Consider the following 19780-nt stretch of genomic DNA (forward strand, 5'->3'; position numbering starts at 1 on the left):
ATCACTGTCATGGTGAATGGTTATTTTATACACCTTATGGTAATACAGCAGTTGTTGTTTAAGTATCTTGATTCTGTTTTGGTGAAATATGGGTCAAGGCTGGACAGTGAGTTAAAATAGTAAAGTAAACAGCATCCTACCTCCATCTCCATCCGCCCCATCCCCATGACATCATATTTGAGGATAATGGGCACAGGATCAGTGCGTCCTAAGGGAAAAGAGACAGAGACAGGAGAAGGTGAGATTCTGAGTCTGGGACAGAGGGCCAGCTCGAAGACAGCCTGCTTTTAGAGCATAGGGTGCTGGGGTTAGAGATTTTTGCCTCGAAGTGCAAAGAGACCAGAAAGCTACAGTGAACCAAACACCAGCCATTCTCACAGCTTACTGCAGCCAATTTGGTCTTCCTGTTGCATTTGACCTGGCTGCTGATTGACATTTTGAATTAGTTAAATTAGCTGCACCTATTGTTTTCCTGTTTTATTTTATTAGAAAAAGATAAAGTTATAATTCGAAACAGGATTGTGTGAGCAAATCTGTTTCAATTTTTTTCAGTGTGATTATGTCTTCCACTACCCCTCCTCCACCCCTCCACTGCTGCAGTCCAGTTAAACCAGAATGTCAAGTTTATAAAGAACACTACAGCATGAAGGACGTGTGTAGTGTATGTGAAGGGGGTTGCTAAAGGGACTGCGCAGCTGCCACTGCTCACTTAGTTCCACTGCAACATCCTGCATGAGGGGAAACAAAGCCTCCCAATATTATCTAAAGCCTATTGCATCATCTCTTTCCTAACTGTCAGCAGGCTGACTGACCCTTGCAAGCCCCTTTCACTGTCCTGAGGTCCAAATCTGTTCCCTTTTCCCAGGCCCCCTTCCTCATGAAGACTGGAACTGAAAGATTATTTTCCACTGTCTACTTAAGCCATGTTACGTAAGCTGTGAAAAGAGCTAGACCAGAAGGAAATTAACTGTAGAAAAATAAACAAACCAAAGACAACCAAAAAACAGAATGAAACATTAAAGATATAAAATATATAAAAATCAAAACTACTTTGGAGATTGACACAGAATTGCTTAATCCACTCATAATCAGCCAAACAAAGCAGAGAGAAAGACAGAGGAAAAATAAAAAAAAAAAGGACACAAGCACTGAACTACAGCAGAGTAACGTCACAGGCCAGGTATCGCCATGGTGACAGTGCAAGGGATGGGGATACTTACCTGGTAAAACATGGGTAAGGGTAGGAGGAGAAGAAAGGGGAGGACGGACAGACAGACAGACAGAGGAATCTCAAAACAAAAAGGCATAAAAAGAATTTGGACTAGTCTGCTGCTCCTGTTGCCAGCCAGATACAATAATCCATTTTACTGATAGTGATTATCAATTCAGTTTGGTTTCAGTTTTTTTTTTCCTCCCACACAAAATAGTTTTTTTTACATAAACAAATGTTCTATGTATGCCATTGGGCATATGGAATAGTTACAAGTAGCCCTGGGCATGCAAATGCACAATCAAACTTTGATTGTTGTAATACCTGCTCCACCCAGGGCCAATTTGACTCAAAATTAGGGTTTTTTCTAATAGATGGGAAAATCAGAAGAGAATACATTTTCCAGTGTCCTGCGATGTAAAGTAAACAAAAAGGCCCACAGACAAATGCAAAATGTATTAAATATTAAATTCATATTTCCCTAAACTACTAATTTGTTTCTTTAAATTGATTTCTTTTAACTTCCTGGCACATTCTTACCTTCCTGGCCAGAGGAGGGTAAGAAACTCATTTGATGTAAATATATCTGTCATTCCTATGCCTCCCCTGAGAAATTTAGCCATCACAGCCCAATGACATTAATTCTGAAAATCACAGATGCATGGCCATTGTAACATACTGTATAATAACCAGCCTGGACTCTCAGACCCACTGCAGTGTCTGCCAGCTGGGTGGGCTTTTAAGTGCAACCTAACTCCAATTTCATGAATGCAGAAGCTTTATTCCACTGAGGAAGTGAGAGGAAAGGACAACACTGATTGTGTGATATCTACATCACAAGACTATCTACTGATAGATGTGTGTGTGTTGTGCTTTTTGCCTTACAGTGGTAGAGAAGTGAAACCAGCAACAGAGTTTGGTCTGTTAGCCAGCCACTGCAGTGGTCTGTCTGAATGGAGCCACAAGCAAGGTCCAGAATTAAAGATTAATGAACAATTACAGTCATCCCAAACTATAACCAATCTTTGAACACAGTGACAATACTTCCATTCCAGTGGAAAAGAAAGGGACCAGACAAAAACAATGTGCATCTAAATCACAGGGTGTGAATCACAAGGTTAAAAAAAACTGAAAACAAACAAAATGACAATGTTCTAAGAGTAATATATGCATGAGAATATACAAGCAGCAGAATGAGGACTAATACAAAGAGAATTGAAAGCCTATGTAGCATTGGTGCTCTGATGAGAGAAAAACAAAAAAATGGGAGAAATTAAAACTAAATAAACAATTCAATTGGGGGATAAAATAACATTTACCACTAAGTTTACCATCAGCACAACATGGGCAGGATCAAATCGCTGTAAAAAAGAAACACCAATTGGTTAAGCAGGAAGATTGAGGGACATAGAGAAGGGAGGGTGGGGTTGGGAGTGTGGTTGGGGGGTTTAGACGGGGTTCATTATCAGAGGGGCTTCAGTGTTTCACCCCACCCCCCACCCCCCTCATCCCTTCACTCAGGGCTAGGTGCTTACAGGGATTTCTTCTCACCACTCTCTCCCAACCACTGGTCCCAGTCCCCAGGCCCTTAGCCTGGCGTCATTTCGCTCTCTGAATTGAAATATGCCCCAAAGACACCAAAAAAAAAACATCCCTTAAAGTATGACAACCATAGTGTAAACCCAGCAATTCTTGGTTGGGGAAATTAGACCTTACCAAAAAATAAATAAATAAAAAAGAACTCCATCTGATAAAATCTTTTGCAGGGAGCTATACTGTGTGAGCTACTGATTTACAACAGCTGAGTAAATGGTATTTCACACTAATAAAAATAGTAAATCAAACTAACGTCTACTTTTAGCAAAATATTGTCAAATACAATATTATTTTTTAATTGTGGTCAATTATCTAGTCTGAGATAATCAACGCCTCTGGGGACGACCACCATTTTCCCCCTTTGAGCTTTTACCTTGCAGGCGCTTGTCAGCCCAGTTAGCAAATCTCCCTGAGATTCTTTTATTTTCTTGCTAGCTTTCAGCCAGCAAGCTGACATTGGGATATTTAACCCCGGAACAAGTGAACACATGACAAACATAAAATGTACCTGAGGAAGGATCCAACAAGGCTTTGAGCAGTGCTTAGAGCAGTTTCTGTACCACTGTTATTTCATTTTTTTTTTTACCAAAATCTACAAATGTGAACTGCATGATCTGGATTAATTTTTCTCTTTTATGAGAAGGTAGTTTAGTGTGTTACCTCCAACACTGCTTAAAGCCTCGGGTGAGTGTCACAGTTTGAGGCAGGCAGGAGTGCACCTCTGGGACAAACATGCTGTGCAGAAGGGGCAAAGAAATGGGGGAGGATGGGAGCGTGTAACCATGGGGACGGAGACATTCGGGGTATAGAAGGGTGGTGAGGTTTTCCCTGTAAGTTGACTCTATGGCCCGGTCAGTAACAGACACACACAAACACACATCTCAGTCCCACATAATGACCACACACGTACACACAAGTTTCACAGGTCTTGAGGTAGAAACAGGCAAACAAGCACAGGGAGGAAAACTTTGTCTACTCTGCAAGCCATTCAAAGTCTGAGCCGTGGTCACAGCCAATCATATACCCGACAGCAGCCACGGAAACTCAAAGAGAAACAGAAATCTAAAATACGTGGAGATGATGATTCTAAGGGATGTGATGGAATCAAACCTTACTAAATCTACCTTGATTTCAAATGGATTTTTTTTTGTGTGTGTTCAAATCGAAGCACTGTACTCTCGAGCAGATTGAAATAAAGGTTTAGTGATTATGAAGCAAAGAGGAGGAAGCCGACAGAGGCCATTAGCCTATGGTACACTGTAAAAGGGGTGTTACATTGAGGTCAACTGCAGAGTGGGAGAAAGAAAACACACCCACACACACACACACACACACACACACTCACACATACTAACATACAGAGGGGATCCAACAAACCTTACCTAAAAAAGGGCAAAAGGGACAAAAGAAGAATAAGAACAAAGTCAATACAGTGAAAAACTTAAAAAGGGGACACAATGCTTTCACTTAAAAATTCAAAAACCTCTTCTGCTGAGGAGGACAGAAAAGTAGAGGAACATTATAATGATTATCCAGCAGACTTCATTGAGATGCAGGATGCAAGGGTTTTGTTAGCCTACTCCCTAGTGCTGTAGCATATTTGAACAGAGACACTGGGCCATTAATTCCTACACAACAACTGGACACACTTTGCCGCAGTCTCATCTGCCCACAAAGCAGGATGCTTACATAACCAGACATCAGTGGTGCGAGCGGCAACAACAAGAAAACAGCCAGCCCCTGCAACTTGTTCTCTCCTCCACATAAGGCACACATCCTTATCACATCAAATAGACTTTAATACGTTCAAGACCGAATGGAAATAAACAATGATGGACACTGAATGCTATCCTCAGAAACAGCTTCATGGTCTACTCTGGTCCCTAGCCATTGTCAGGCTGAGAATATGTATGCAACACTGGGAACAAAGACCATATATGTACATGGATGAGAGGTGCTATGGCAGCAATAACACATCTCAATAGCCAGTCATCAGATATGCATCTCTGGACGCTCACTGATAAACACATTCCTACGATGGCCCTGATGAGTCAGTGAACTGCAACTTAAGAAAACAAGTAAATGTAGAAAATATCTTCACTAATTTGACAACACAAGCACAGCATTTATTAACAAAATCTGCAAACACAGAAAAAAACACGAAATAAAAGACACCTGCACACAATACAGGCTACAATAGAAAGGTTTCCAGGCAGCAGTAAAAAGTGATGGATACAGCTGGGACAGTGCTTCTTGTTGCTATGGTGACTCATGAAACTACTGATGTCCAAAATCCCTTACTGGCGTTGGAAAATGAGCTAATATGTTTTAATACATCATATGTTTTTCTGATTGTTTTGATTAAGACATCTGTGTTTGGATGTGTTTTCTGTATTCTGTGTTTTTGTTTCTAAATGCTTGGTGAAGCGGTTTTATTACTTTGCTTATGTTTTCCCAGCTTTCTTGAGTTGTAGTGTGCCAAGCTCTCAGGACCACAGTACAATTCACATTAATTATCTAAATGTCAACACAAGAACATACCATAACGTCATACCAGAAGAAAAGTTATCAGTGTGGAGAGCAAATATAAGGAATGATTCAGCAGACTGCATGCTTTTTACAATTCAGGATTTGTTGCAAATTAGATCTGGGTCTCAATGCCAGAACCATAAACATGAGGATGGCACTGACTGGATGGTGATGACTTTTCTTAATGTAACTATGCTGTCAACAAACCCAGCTAACATAGATATCTCTGTCTTTTAATATCTTTTTTATGTCACTCATTTACTTTGCTAGCGCTCTGTAATTTGGGTGTGTGCTAGATAAACAGTTTTGTAGAATAAGAATTTGGGTGTTTCTGATTACTGAGCACACGTGGTACTGCTGGATTTACAGGGACAGTAATCGCTTAAGTAAGAGTTGCAATTGAGCAACAAAGAGAGACAAAACAAGGTCAGAAACAAGTGCATGAAAGACCGAATGGATCGAGAGGACAGAAAAGCCCATGTTGTAGGAGGTGGATGCAATAAAATTCCAGAAATTATGTGGAAAGACAAGATCATTGGCCTGCCTGTGATAATATCATACTGTGATAGTGCTATACATTATCCATTAGGAGAGAGCACAGATAAGGGTAAGACTATAAGAGAGAGTGAAGATATTGATGACGAGAGAAAAGCTGGTGAATAGACAGGAAGGGGCTCAGTGGATTCATGCCAGGCCTCTGCACCACTTCCTCAGCGAAAATGAGCACAGCAGGACTGAGCTAATGAGGTGCTGACGTTAGCCAAGACCAACCCACACATTGCTCTGTCCAGCCTTCTTCTGCTTACAGCAGATCAATAAGTACTAGTTCTTAAGAGGTCTTGTCTAGATTTCTACACTACGTTTGTTCAATGTGCAGAACATAGTTTATTTCCAATAGTCCAGTTTTAACTACACTCTGAAGAGACATCAAACCCCTTCCTTAAATGAAAAGAGAAAAAAATCTAGAGTTAAACATTTTGAAAAAATTGTTTGTTGCGCACTATAATCATGTAACAAAAACAAATCTCATGATACAGTTGGGATCCATTCAAGCATTAAAATAGAGATTTTAGCATTGGTTGGACATACTGTTTAAAGTACAATTGAGACAACTAAATATTATCCAGGACATCCAGTTGGAGTAACAGATAAATGTGTATGATGACCTGGCAGGCACAAAGGATTTTTGCAACTATGGAAATTTTTAAGCACAGTATATTTTTTATCTTTTGCTGCAATGTTTGAGATGAAAAGTTTCAAATAGGTGGTCTGCGCTATCGGGAATGTGCAGTTATTTGTGTTTATTGGACTAACACAGCACCTTGTCACAAGCCGCTAGATTGCAACGCAGCAGACGTTCAAGCTGGTTTAAATTTTTTGTGTGACGACATTGCATTGTTTTGCCACAATCCTTTAAAGTCCATGCAGGGCTTTAGTTTATCTTAACAGTCCAGCATGGTGGGCCTCACCTGTAATTGCAAACCAACTGGCCCATACCAAAGAACAGGCTCTTATTTCCATGTTAATTCAATAACTTTACATTCCTACAGAGACACAGCCATGCTTGTGTTTCCAGAGTGAACTATGTGATCTTCAGCCACCCAAAACACACAAATATTTAGCTCCTGGAACTGAGATTTGAGAACAACAATTTAAGATGATAAGAGCTGATTTTTAACTAGGGGTTTCAAGCAAGATTGGGAGAAGGTAAGAGAACCACGTGCTGCAAAGGTTAACACACAAACTAGCCCATAAGCAAATCATGACTTCATAACCACTCGGTTGGCAACAACAGCATGTGAACGAAACTGCAGCCAATTATACAGTAATTTTGAATGAAAAACCCTATAATAATCTAAATTGCTCTAAACTAAATGCACAATTTAAAGGCAAACACCCATCTCTCAACCCCCAGAGTCTCTTTCCTTGCTATTCTTCTTGTTTGAGGGAGCGACAGCATGAGATCAATAGAAACAACTGGAATGACATTTGTTTAGATAGTAATGTAGTTTACCCAGCAACAGACACAAAGTAAGAGGTAGGAAGAGAAAGGATGTGAAAAGAAAAGAAAATTTGCTAGTTCAAAAAAACCTGTAAAAGTGAGGGGAAAGAAAATGACAGAAAGTAGTGGTCCAGTACCACCAGCATAAATTCACCACAAGTATACAACAGAATCAGTCCTTACCCTGCATGGTTTTGCCAAGGCCTTGTCCCAACTTCCAGCCATGTTTCTGAAGCAACCGGTGTCCAATGTTGTCCTAGCAGAGAGAACAGAGGAGAAAAAAACCAAAAATATTCCAATAATAAGAGGAGCTTTTCCCCGTGGGCATGGCCCACAACACAAACAAAAATAAAAACACTCAGACCACACTTTCATGATCAACACAACCACCACCACCATCATCAGTATTGTCATCCACATCACCTACAGCGTGTAACATCAGTGTCTTCCAGCACAAGGTGTAGTAAGGGCGGTGGGGAGGGGTTGGGGGAAATAGAGGGTGGGAGACTGAGAGGAAGGGTCAGTTTTCCACTATAATGAATATACGGGGCTACCTGTAGCCTGTAGCCTACAGTAGGAGTAGAGTTTATTAACCTTTTTATGGCAAAATAATTGGGCATGAGCATTTCTATTTTTTGGATAATAAAGATAACACACCAAGTCACATCAACTAACTGAGACGTTACCAGGAGGAGGAAGGAAGGAGAGGGCAATATATGTATCACACTCATACATATATGAACCAGTACAGAGCAAGATCTTAGTACACAAAGAAAAGTAACATAGAACAGGTATGGAAATCTTGCATTAACAAAACGAAGACCAGAAACTCCAAGCTTGCTGTGATTCCGTAACCATGACAAGGGGAGCACCATGGAACATATGCAGCTGTCACAAAAAATATAGCAAGAGGAAGACAGAAGTGGAGCTAGTGGGCCTTGGATTACCATTACAAGGCCCATGGTGGACAAGATATGCACATGTGAGGGGATACTTGGGTGTGCAGGTGAAGAGACAGAGACACTGTGTGCATATAGTCCCATTAGACATACTAGAAATAGCTATTGTGTGTGTTCTTGAACACCACTAGCATCTCTGATTTGGTCTCAACCATGTTTATACTTTTTATTCAAAGCCATTACTAGACCATTTATGCTTGCATCAAATTTAATATTCTAATTATGTATGCATAAACTAAAGACTAAGTGACCTCTATAAACTGCAAGGTAGGTTTTTATCTAACATAACCATGCTTACAGCAGCTTTGCAAGTTCATTGTGGACACATTTTTCTACTTTAAAGTTAATGTTTTGTTTTTTTTAATACTAATGATTATTGTGACAATTAACACAACCAACAATATGAACAAGACCGAGCAACTGATGAATCAAAGAGGCTAGTGTGCAAGAACACACATAACAGAAATTCCTAGCACACTTTGGGACTCAATGTGCATGTCTGAGATCGTTATATCACTAGTATGGGTCAGCAAGAAAACAAAAACATTAAGTGAAATGCAAGACCATCCCACCACTACACACTATAGTACATCCTCAAGCACAAATAAACAGGAAACAATGAGACTTCTTAATAAGCAGTGTTGTTTCTGTTGTGATTATAACTATTCCAAGCTTGTCTAACATTCACCAAAGTGCTGCATTCTACCAAAAAAACATACAAACCAAACAAAGGATATTTATAATCACAAAGAGATTGACATCAACTTTCATGAACAGAAAGTGAAGGGGTTGGAACAAAACAAAAATAAAAAAAACAGCATGCAGCTTTTTGTTAAAGAGTTAACAAAAAGGATCGTCGGTGTTAGCGCATTGTGAATGGTACACGTACAGAGGGGTGGGGGTGGGCTGGTGGTGGAGGGTGGGTTAACAAAACTCCAACTGTGTTAGTCTGAGGTGGATCAGGCACAAAAAGGAAAGTGATGGCTCAAGACGGCTCAATTAGTCCTCTTTGACGTAAGAGGAGAACAGTACTGGGGGCATAACAGAGCAGGCTGAGCCATGATGAAGTTGAGTTTCTAGGGTGGTGGAGGTGAGCTGGGCTTGTATGGGTTAGTGCATGTGATGGGGAGTGGTAGTCACACACAACATACACTGCATCTCCGCCCACTAGGTCTTGATTAAATTTGCCTTATCCTTTTTCTTAACCACTGCTGTTGTACCAATGCAAACTGTTGCATTATTTTGCCCCATTTAATATTTTGGAAGAAAAACAAAACAAAGTATAGCAGTTGTGTAGACCGTGTAACGGTACTTGAACACCAGACAGACATTTTGTTTGTCTGGAGTTCACCTCTAATACCCAAGAGATACTAAAGTGCTTCACTTCCTGTTTCTGCTATGGTTTCCCATTTCCCCCTCCATTTAATAGATGTTTGTGCTGTCAGATTATTTCCAGTGTAGAAGGACATAAGAGAGGAATCTGTACTGGATATTATAAGGTGGCAAGAGAACTAGAGATGTGAAAACTGCCTGTATCACCATATAACCAAGACACTGAAGGCCACAATAATGTGCAATCAATGTGTATGATTTGTCCCTTACTGTCAGTTTTTGGACATGACAGAGGCAGCATGCCTGATAATGTGTGGTTCCTGCTGACTAGTGGACATTATCTACCCTGAATTCACTGTGTAGGGAAATACTGCAGAATTTGCTGCAGTGAACACCTCCCCTCCCAATGAAACTGGGCATGCTTCTGTCCCTTACTGCAGTATTATGGTGCAACAACAAATGAATATGAACATTTATATTGATTTAGGGGATTAGCTAATATGTGGTTGGAGCCAGGAAAAAAAGGAAAATGTATTTTCAAAAATACTCTTGCTCAGGCTGTACACAATCCCAGTTAGGTGATGAGTTTATTTTTCTTCAAAGTCAGATGAGTCTGACCAAGGGCATCGCAGTCAAATGTAAATCTCTGCAAGCTCAGAAAACATAAGCTGTACCTTAAATCAAAGGTTTTTCAAATCTCTTACATTTTCATTTTATCTCAATGAGATTAAAAAAAACTGGATGGGGAGGTTGGTTGAGGCACGAAGGCAACTGCTTATACTAATAAAGAGATTAGTTCAAAATGGGCTCAGATGAGGTGAAAGGGCAGAGATGCGGTGCAGGCTACGTGTTGAACAACAGACGAGTGCACCAAAAGAATAGACAGACAGACGGATGAAAGCAACGACGGCGAGTCCAACAGCAGTGCAAGTGGAGTGAAAGCATTTCCATACGAACCTGGCTTTAAAATACTGGGCTGTCAAAAAAACAGTCACACGTGACACAACGTAAGAAACCGGCCAAACGCTTTCAACTGCAATTCTGCTAGCTTCTCTAGTTCTTAAAATGCAAATCTCTCTCTGCTTTTAAACAAACATAACACTGTATACAAACAGAAAAGGTAAGCATGTCAATAAATCCACCAACTGACTGTTAATACAGGAGATAGAAAAAAAATTAAAATGTTATCCAAACAAAATAGATCTACAAGAGGGAGTGAGTTTCAGAGTCGCACTGTGCCATGATCAGCACAGTGCATGGCAAAAGACATGGGTAAGGGAAGTGATATGCAGGGGACCCCACCTAGAAACCTCAGAGTACTTAGGAGTTTTACTGCTATAGTCTATCGTGCCCTTTTTATATATATATATGTATGTGTTTGTGTTGCTGTGTGGGTCTGTGAAATAACTCTTAGACTTGCATTACCAAAGATCATGTAATGTAGAACAAGCATACAAATCCATGCAAGTTACTAAATTTTTTAGTTGCCTGGTCTTAAATAGATCTGATATTAGACTAAAGGAGACCCCTTGAGGTATTGTCTTGACTTTGGCTGCTACAGTTATACATCATAATTTCTCATGTCCCTAAAAAATGTCTTTTGGCAAATGCTGGTGGTCCACAAGCTCTGGCTCTGCTGCTCCTCATAAACTCTTGTTGCTCCCTTGTGTTTAATGCTCAGCACATTCCTGGTAAGCCTCAGCTACTGCAGGTGTGACTAAATGGAAACTATTTTGTGCATCAAGAAGCAAACCAACAAAACAGAAGGCCTCCATTTCCCAGTAAACAGTGTCAGATTCAACAGCGTGGTAATTTAATTTTAAATGGATAAATAGGTCAACCTATTACAACCTTTAATGACAGAATGAAAACATGCTTTTTAATATACAACTTTTAAATTATAATTTAGAAACTGAACTCTTATGCCAGCCACCAAGGATGACCATGGCACCAGTCAAGAACAGGTTCCGCTGTGACGGATAAGCCAAAAGCTGCTGACTAGAAACTGTACTCTCAAGTGCAAAAATAGTCTCTTTGCTTTGGCATATAGGGGCTTCTGTGCTGTCCCGAATTAAGGGTCTGAATACTTTTCTAAGTGAGAGATTTTATTTAGCAACAACATCAAAGAATTGATTCAACTTATGTCATTAGAAGTTATTGAGTCTGCACTGTTGGACAAAATGCTGATTTTATAAATTTAGACTTAAATCTAAAACACAATAAAGCCACTGTACAGTAAGTAATGGGGAATGACACTAGAATATCGTAGAATAACTCAAAAACAAATACTTACCACATAATTCTGATGTCTCAATTCAAAAAATGAAACTGAAATTTTAGCAAAGCGTAGTTAAAGAAAGACACTGAAGGCCCAAACTGAGGGGTTGCCAACTTTTCTTTTTTTTTAAAGAAAGACACTGTAACACTAATACTCCCACTGCGTTTGGAGTAGGTAGTCAGACTGGTTTACAGATAAATGGTTTAGGTTATTTTTTGGTTTTGCTTTACTCTTTATCCACCATTGATAACAAAAACTTTAAACCTATTGCACCTTCACTGGGTTTAAATTGGTGGTGAATTGTGGGTCAGGATTTTACAAATACTGGATGTGACTTTTTCCCTGTGTTCTTCTCCCCCTAATCAGACACAAAAAATGAATAGGGATTAACAGGAGTAATAAAATTAAAATATGGCTGGCTGTAATGAAAAAGGTTACACTTGCATAATTACTACTTGAACTAACCAACACATCTATCTTTTGTGGCCTGTGTACATGTTTCTTAAATTTCCTTTCTATAGCGGTAGTTTCTGTGGCTCTGAGGTTGCCCACTGCATATCGGTCTGGGACAAGGGTTAGGTAAGCAGAAGAGGGTAGGTTTGAGGGTCTGGAAGGAGCAGGAGACATGGGAGTAATGAGTCTGGGAGAGAAAATTGTAGTAGTAATTAGGACAGAGTGTTGAGAGGAGATAGTACTGAATGCTACCAAGTTAACACATGCAATGCAAAAACAATGTTAGAAAGAAAGAGCAAAGACCAAAGGGAAAAGACAGAAAGAGAAAAAAGATCCCAATAAAGTACACACAGACCTCTAGCTGCCTATAGATCACACACAATAAATGGCAAGGGAGGGGCTCCGAGAAGTTGGGCCGAAGCATTTACCAACAGCTCCAAGATGTAACACTTGTGGTCGCCTGCCAGATATCCTACCACTTTACAATTTTACACTAATGAGGCAGTGACAGTCCTATGTACCTAACAAATACCATAAAATGATTGATATTACTCACAAATGTGTTTTATCATTTAAAGTAACATGTAAAGAATCAATTTAAGTTTTCAGCAAAGCATAACCTGAAATCCGTTTCAAAATTATGCTGGCGTAGATACATTGGTCTTCCTCTTCTAATCAGTCATCTGATTGTATTTCCATTTTGTCCTTTTAAATATGAACACATTTTTATGATGAAAATGTATCATATCACAAAACGTTACCACTGAAGAATCTTTAGCATCAGCATTTGGTGGAAGAATTACATCTATACTTGTATTTGACTAAAATGTCACCTTCTGTTTTGGGCATGCACATTAGGTGTTTAAATAATACTATGGGTAACTGAGTGAGAGTTGATGTCACCTTGAATGTGGGTGTTTTTCCACGAATGTGTAAACTACTGTGTAATGCTGCAGCACAGCTCTCAGCACCCCTCCACAAATAATAGCGCAGGAGCAAAAGAGCCACTCAAACCAGGTGAGCAGGCCACCTCTCTCTGTTCCCGTCTTCCTCTCCACCTCCCACACACAGTGGGATGTTTATGCCTGCGATAAAGTACGTCAAAGCTAAAACTCAACTAGAATAATTTCATGTTCTCATGTAACTGAATGAAATGCAAGAAAAATGTTCGGACTACAGATAAGCGAGCTCAGGATAATAATAATAAAAAAAAAATATATATATATACATATATATATATATATATATATATATATATATATATATATATAAAAATAAATGCTGTGATATCACCTTGGTCAGCAAGGATGACAAACATTCCTCTTTGTGCTGCTCAAAAACAAGACATGGGCTTGGAAACCATCATTTGTAGCCTACAGCTCTGGGCAATAAAAGAAAAGCTCATGTAGAAGTACTCTACACGTTTTGTCTTATCTTATGTGTGTCTACTGGATTATCCTGGAAATGTAGGGTTATAAATTGTTGTTCAATTCATTAAACTGAGGAAAAACAACTAGTTCTTTTGATCTCTACCTGGTTTCTGATGATATCTGATTGTCTCCAAAAACACATCCATGATGGTGAGAGAGGTGACCTAGCACTGTGAAGGTAAGAGGAGTTTTGGCCTGCTCACCACAATGCTTCAGAGACAGAGGAGGGGATGGAGAGAGTGGGAAAGACAGAAAGAAGAGAGCTTCCTGCGCTATTATCTATGTGCCTCTTCAGCGAAAAATGCAGTCCCAGTTGCACAAGCACCATGCCAGCACAGAATGACAGAGGGTACTGTACACCGAATCACTGTGTAGTAGGGAGGGAGCAAGAGAGAAGTAGAGGTGAAGAGGAAGAGAAAAGATGTAGCGTGTGACAGTGGTGAAACAGATAGAGAGAGATAGTCAGAGAAGCGTTACAAGGACCCTAAAGATAGGAGTAAGAAAGCAGAGCGTGCAAATACAAACCGGGTCATTGCTGCTTAGCTAATAGGGGCCAATTCGCTGCAGGAGAGAAATGTCGAACACCCCAAGTTGTGTACAATAAGATAACTGTCCTATAGACAAAAACACTATACAGTAACACATAAATTCTAAAACTACATAGACACACACTCGCTCAACACAAATGTAGCCATTCACACAATCTAATGTGCTCTCTCTTGTTTGCTAAATGAAGTGGAATAAGAACTGCCTACATTTTATAAACAGACAAAATTGAGCCACAGCAAAACAATCATATTTTGACTTGTAAACAATGGTTTAGGACAATTTACAAAATGAAACTGAAAAAATCTCTCTCTTTTTTTTATATATATATATCGTTATTTTATTTGTCCTTGTTTAGATGCAGGCAAGAAAAAACCTAATAATTATTTAGAGTAGATGAATAGGTATCTCACTAACAGATCATAAATATAACAAAATGAACGGACAATTTAGATAACAGCCATTAATGACAGTGCTTTATCCACTCCATGCGTTTAGAGTTACCTCATCTTATAGAGATCACTAACAATGACTAATGGGAGACTGATACAAAATCAAAGTTTATCTGTAAACAGAAAATTCTAGCATATATCAGCATCATTTTAACTGTCACACAGGAAATGAAGTAGGCAGAGGACATGGGAAGTGGGGGGACTTTAAGGGTATTAATGGACATGAGACAAGTGATTCTATAGGTTAGGTGGCAAGTGTGTTCAAGAAAACACTGGATGCATCTACATGGAAAGAATGAATTGAGTACAAAGGTGTGGTTCTTATTCCTCCCTGGACCAATCATCCACTCTCACAGCTGGTCCAATGGTGCGAGATGATGTATGCAGCCTTACCGATTCAATGGGTTTGTCCAGCGATGCCTGCTCCAGCTCCAACTGGCCCTCTTCATACTGGTCAAAGTGATTCCCACCCTGAGTGACACATTTAAAAGCTTATTTTAGACCTACAGCAGAAACAGTCAGAGAGCTGAACTAGATTCACAAAAAACAATCTGCAACTTTTTGGATAAATGATTACTTGTTAAACCTTAAATTTTTTATGCATTTTCAAAACTATTTGACTGTGTTTTCCTTTTTGTCTATTAGCCTCCCTTAACCCATTCTAATGTCCAGCAATATAAATTTCAAAGAGCTTCCAATTTAAAGTTTATATTGTAACTTACATTTGACTAGACACGCTATAAGCTGTTCAATGCCCTTAATGAAAATTTACTTAATGTTTATTTTTGTCTTGGTAAATTTGTTTTAACAGTAAAGGAAGTCTTCCTCAGAATATTTATTTTCAGAAATATAAGTACAGCATAGTTATTCAAGATGAGCATTCACATTTAAAACCATGCCCTGGGTTAGACAGAGTGAGCAATAGGCTTGCTACTCAAACCAAAAGAAGTGTGTTTACAGAGCAGATTCTGCTCTGAGACAGATGGCTTCCTCACTTTTGCAGCAGAGGAGAGATGAAGGTCATGTTTGTGAGTCTGTTTTCTTGTCACCTTCACATGAGCATAAAGATTCCAAAAATAATCCATGGTGTTACATTATTTACTAGATGCCTGCAGCTACAAAGCAGTGGGACATGTAGATAGCCAAATCTAAAGTAGCAAACTATGACATTTTGGGACTTATCTGTGTCTACTTGAGGAATGTAACACACACACACTGGTATATTTACCTTACTTTTCTATCATATCGATCATATCGTACATTAGAAGATCACAACAGTTTGATAAAAAAACAAAACAAAAAAAACAATGGTAAATTGGGCAGCCATGTTTCCCAGGGAGTCCAGTTTTGCAGAGATAAGCAATTGTTCAAATCAGCCCACAATAATGAGGTGATTTGATGCCACATTGAAAGTCAATAATTCAAATGTAAGGAGTGAAGCTGGGGATTATGGGGAGGAAAGATGCTGGGGAACAGCATAGAATTTATTTATAAACAAATCAATGACTCAGTGACCCCACCCCCACCCTGAGTTTCTGCTCAGACCACTTAATGTGCTGGCAACACGGCTACTGTAGCCCACCCTCATCCCAATGACTTCTTAATTTATGTGCTGGATGCTTTCTTGTTTCCCTGTCAATGCTGCATAGAATTGTGTTTCACTTTCTCCTGCATGCTGTACATTAAAACTATAAATTTTCATTTGTCAGCCATTCCACCCTGGCTGACCACTGCTGTAGGCCCCCATAAATTGCCTAATATATTTCTGCAACTCCCGGTTAGCTGCATGCTAAAGCTCTAACAACAATGTAAATCAACAAAGCGGACTGAGCCGTTGGACTGGTTGTGCAGTAGATATTAAGTGCACCATCTGTGGGTGTTTCCTGGTGCTCTGTTGCTTGGCAGCATGCTTTAGTCCATGGAGTATGAGAAACTTTCTGAATACTGAGCATATGAATGCCTTCACAGCAGATCACACACACAGAGCTCCACTGTGCTGAGCTGGAGCCTCCCTGAACAGACTCATTCAGGCCACACAGCAATTCACCTCTCAGTAACAAAAATGCAGAATAGTGAGTTCCCACTAAACACCAACACAGTGTGGATATAGAAAAACTGCTCTTTATACACATGCTTAAACTTGCCATGGGTTGCATTGCACCATAACACTGCCACAGGAAATTGATGATGATTTCTAAAGTAAAACAGCTACAGTGATGGTTACCCTCATATGAAGTCAAAGCATTACTGGGTGCATTGTCTTTGCTCAGACACTACGCTCACTGACCTCTTCAGGTACACCTGTATAATATAATGCAAACCAATACAGCAGCACTGCCATGAATTCTACTTTTAAAGTTTATAATATGTTTTATATGTTTTGGCCACTTCATTAATGTAAACAGAAGAGTTTATTTAACATGGTGAACTCCAGTATGGCTCCACCACCCACTATGACCTCAATAATTTCTCAATAAACATACAGTAGAATTACCTTTCTCACAGTTTTCACATAAAACTGTGAAATTATAAGCATGTAAAAGGCTAATTCATTGCTGCTGTATGCTGTAATGCTGGATTGCATTAGATTGTACAGGTGTACTTACCAAATTGGCCAGTGAATGTACAGTATTCACCACTATTGGCATTCACCATTCTATAGTGTCTCAGAGCCAGACAATAAATCACAATGACAAAAATGGATGTTATAACCCCCTAAATAATGCACTTGTATTACCAGATGGTAGTTTAGCCAACAACAACTATGTGGAAAGTTCCCAAAAATTTAAAATGTGTTACATGTCTTAATAATATGGATGCATACAAAGTATGACTGCTGCTGGGAAATCAGGCAGATTATAATTGCACCTGAGGGATTTGAAAGACAACACAGCTGATGAAAGACAAAATGTTTATGGTGACAGCCCAAGAAATTAACCAGAAATGTGAATTAAGTTTATTTGGTTGTGTTTGGCTTTTACTAGGTGCGGTCACAGATCATAGATGGGCAAGTGAAAGACAAACAGCTTAGACAGGGGTTGTAAAGTTCAGCAACTCAGCTCCAGCTCTCATGTTGTAGATATTCCACCTGAAATCATTTTACAATGCTGTTAATGTATAGTAGGGATTTACAGTCTATGCTTCACCTAGCCTGCATTTTAAGATTAGCTACTAGCTATGAGGCTTCAGCAGTCTATGTATGAGCAGACTGGAGGATGCCTTCCAGAGTTTCAGTTGTTGTTGTAGATAACTCCCTGTTTATTTTACTATCACGCTACAACAGATGAACAGGGAAACATACACAGAAGATAATTATTTACCTAAAAACTGTTATATTTCAATATATCCAACTGATTTTACTCAAAGTGAAGGTTTCAAATATGCCACATTTTACATTAATTTTAGAATACATTTGTTAACGAACAAGAAAAGTGAATTTTGCCCCTTATTTGTAACAATAAAAGCGCATAAGGAAACCAGTATCCCGTTAAATTGGAGGAATGTGAACCAACATGACCATTTGTGATTTTATCCATGTAAATTGCATCACAAAAACAAACAGCATTAGCACAAATATCACAACTACAAGAATAGTAACTAGAATAAGACAAAACATGCACCGTTGTAATATAAGATCAGCAAATGAGTGGCCAAGGGCATGTTTATCTAATTACGATCCATCTATAACGTTATGTGCCACACGAGTGCTTCGTTCGCTTTTAAATGAAGATACGAGTTAATTTCATCTAATTGCATTTAATAACCGAACTAACAAATCGCCGATTGCTGCCACATTAATTTGTGCTAACTAGCTGCGGCGGTTGTGTTCTTGTTGTCAAATCATACAGCCATTTCTGGCTAGTGCGGCAAACAACCAATGTGCGTACATCTTAGCCATCTGCCAGCTAACGCTAGCTAGCCAGCTGGCTATCGTAGTTAGCATATGTCGATAAAATAGCCAGTCTACTAAAGGTCACTAACAAACTAACTGTGCCTCAGCGTTACTATGTTGTTGTGTTGTCAGGAGGGTTAAAGTGGACGAATGTTACAGCTCACAACCCATGACAGGAGTCAAACATAGCACGAAGCCAAGCACTCAATCGTAAAGGGAGGTAAATGCAAAATAGCCGCAGTGCACTAGCGTTAGCTTAGCTAACTTGCAGTGCTAGCAAGCGACATCTAGACCTAAACACACGGTGCTAATCGTAATATATGCCAAACGTCCGCTGCTTTTAAATCAATACTTGTGTGCTATAACATCTCAACATATTAAATTCAATGCAAATGTTGACTCGCTTGTCATATATTACCTGGAAATCACGCTCTTCGTTGAACCTAGAAAATCTGTCGGCCATTTTCTGAGCAGCAGCAGCAGCTTCTCTGCTCTCTCTCCGTCAGTGTCCGACAGAAACGCGCTGTAACGATGATGCGCACCCCGCATCTGATTCTGTCTGTGAATTGACATTTCACAATCCTAACCAAATGTTACAGCATTATACTATGCAAAAATACTGGGCAGTGTTATCTAATTTCTTATGAATACGGTAATGTCGGCTAATGACATAATTAATTCATATAAAGTTTGTTTACGATCAGCTTACAAAGCTTAATATTTTGCTAACAAGCAGAAAATCCGCGGACCAAGTAGTGGGCTGTTAACATTTAACACGTGTATTTGCAATAGAGACTGAATACATAGACAAATTGTTTTGGTGAGTGATTTCTTTATGCTTTTAAATATGTTGTATATCTCATTCAGAACATGACCACCCTCACATTCAGCCTATCCATCTGAAAAGACACCACTTGTTTTAGATAGATAAGAGAAACCTACAGTTTGTCATATTATTATGTATATTATCTTGTTGCAGAATGCTGTGCTGTATTCAGATGGTAGGTAATTTTTCATTCAATTTACATAAAACATGTTTTGATGTTATATTTGCTGTTTTGACTTTGTTCACACATGTATCTCAACATCATATCAAGGGAG

At 39.3% G+C, this 19780-nt stretch overlaps 1 protein-coding gene across 7 annotated transcripts in view; it reads right to left on the bottom strand.

Annotated features, from left to right (window-relative positions):
* gpatch8 (G patch domain containing 8) overlaps nucleotides 1-19231 on the bottom strand; it is a 25498-nt gene extending 6267 nt beyond the window's left edge. Inside the window, exons 1-4 of one of the 7 annotated variants that reach the window (XM_026347987.1) lie at nucleotides 19098-19231; nucleotides 15181-15258; nucleotides 7521-7593; nucleotides 141-208 (exon numbers count right to left, since the gene is read on the bottom strand). In XM_026347987.1, coding sequence (XP_026203772.1) covers nucleotides 141-208; nucleotides 7521-7593; nucleotides 15181-15258; nucleotides 19098-19142 — 264 coding nt within the window. In that variant the 5' untranslated portion in view covers nucleotides 19143-19231. Of the gene's footprint in view, nucleotides 1-140; nucleotides 13549-15180; nucleotides 15259-19097 lie in introns of those variants that run through there. The other 6 variants (XM_026348004.1, XM_026347995.1, XM_026348040.1 and 3 more) reach the window with 6 other exon arrangements.
* Between the last annotated feature and the right edge of the window lie 549 nt (nucleotides 19232-19780).

The sequence above is a fragment of the Anabas testudineus genome, chromosome 8 (genome assembly GCF_900324465.2).
Source record: "Anabas testudineus chromosome 8, fAnaTes1.2, whole genome shotgun sequence".
In the NCBI taxonomy this organism is placed as follows: domain Eukaryota; kingdom Metazoa; phylum Chordata; class Actinopteri; order Anabantiformes; family Anabantidae; genus Anabas; species Anabas testudineus.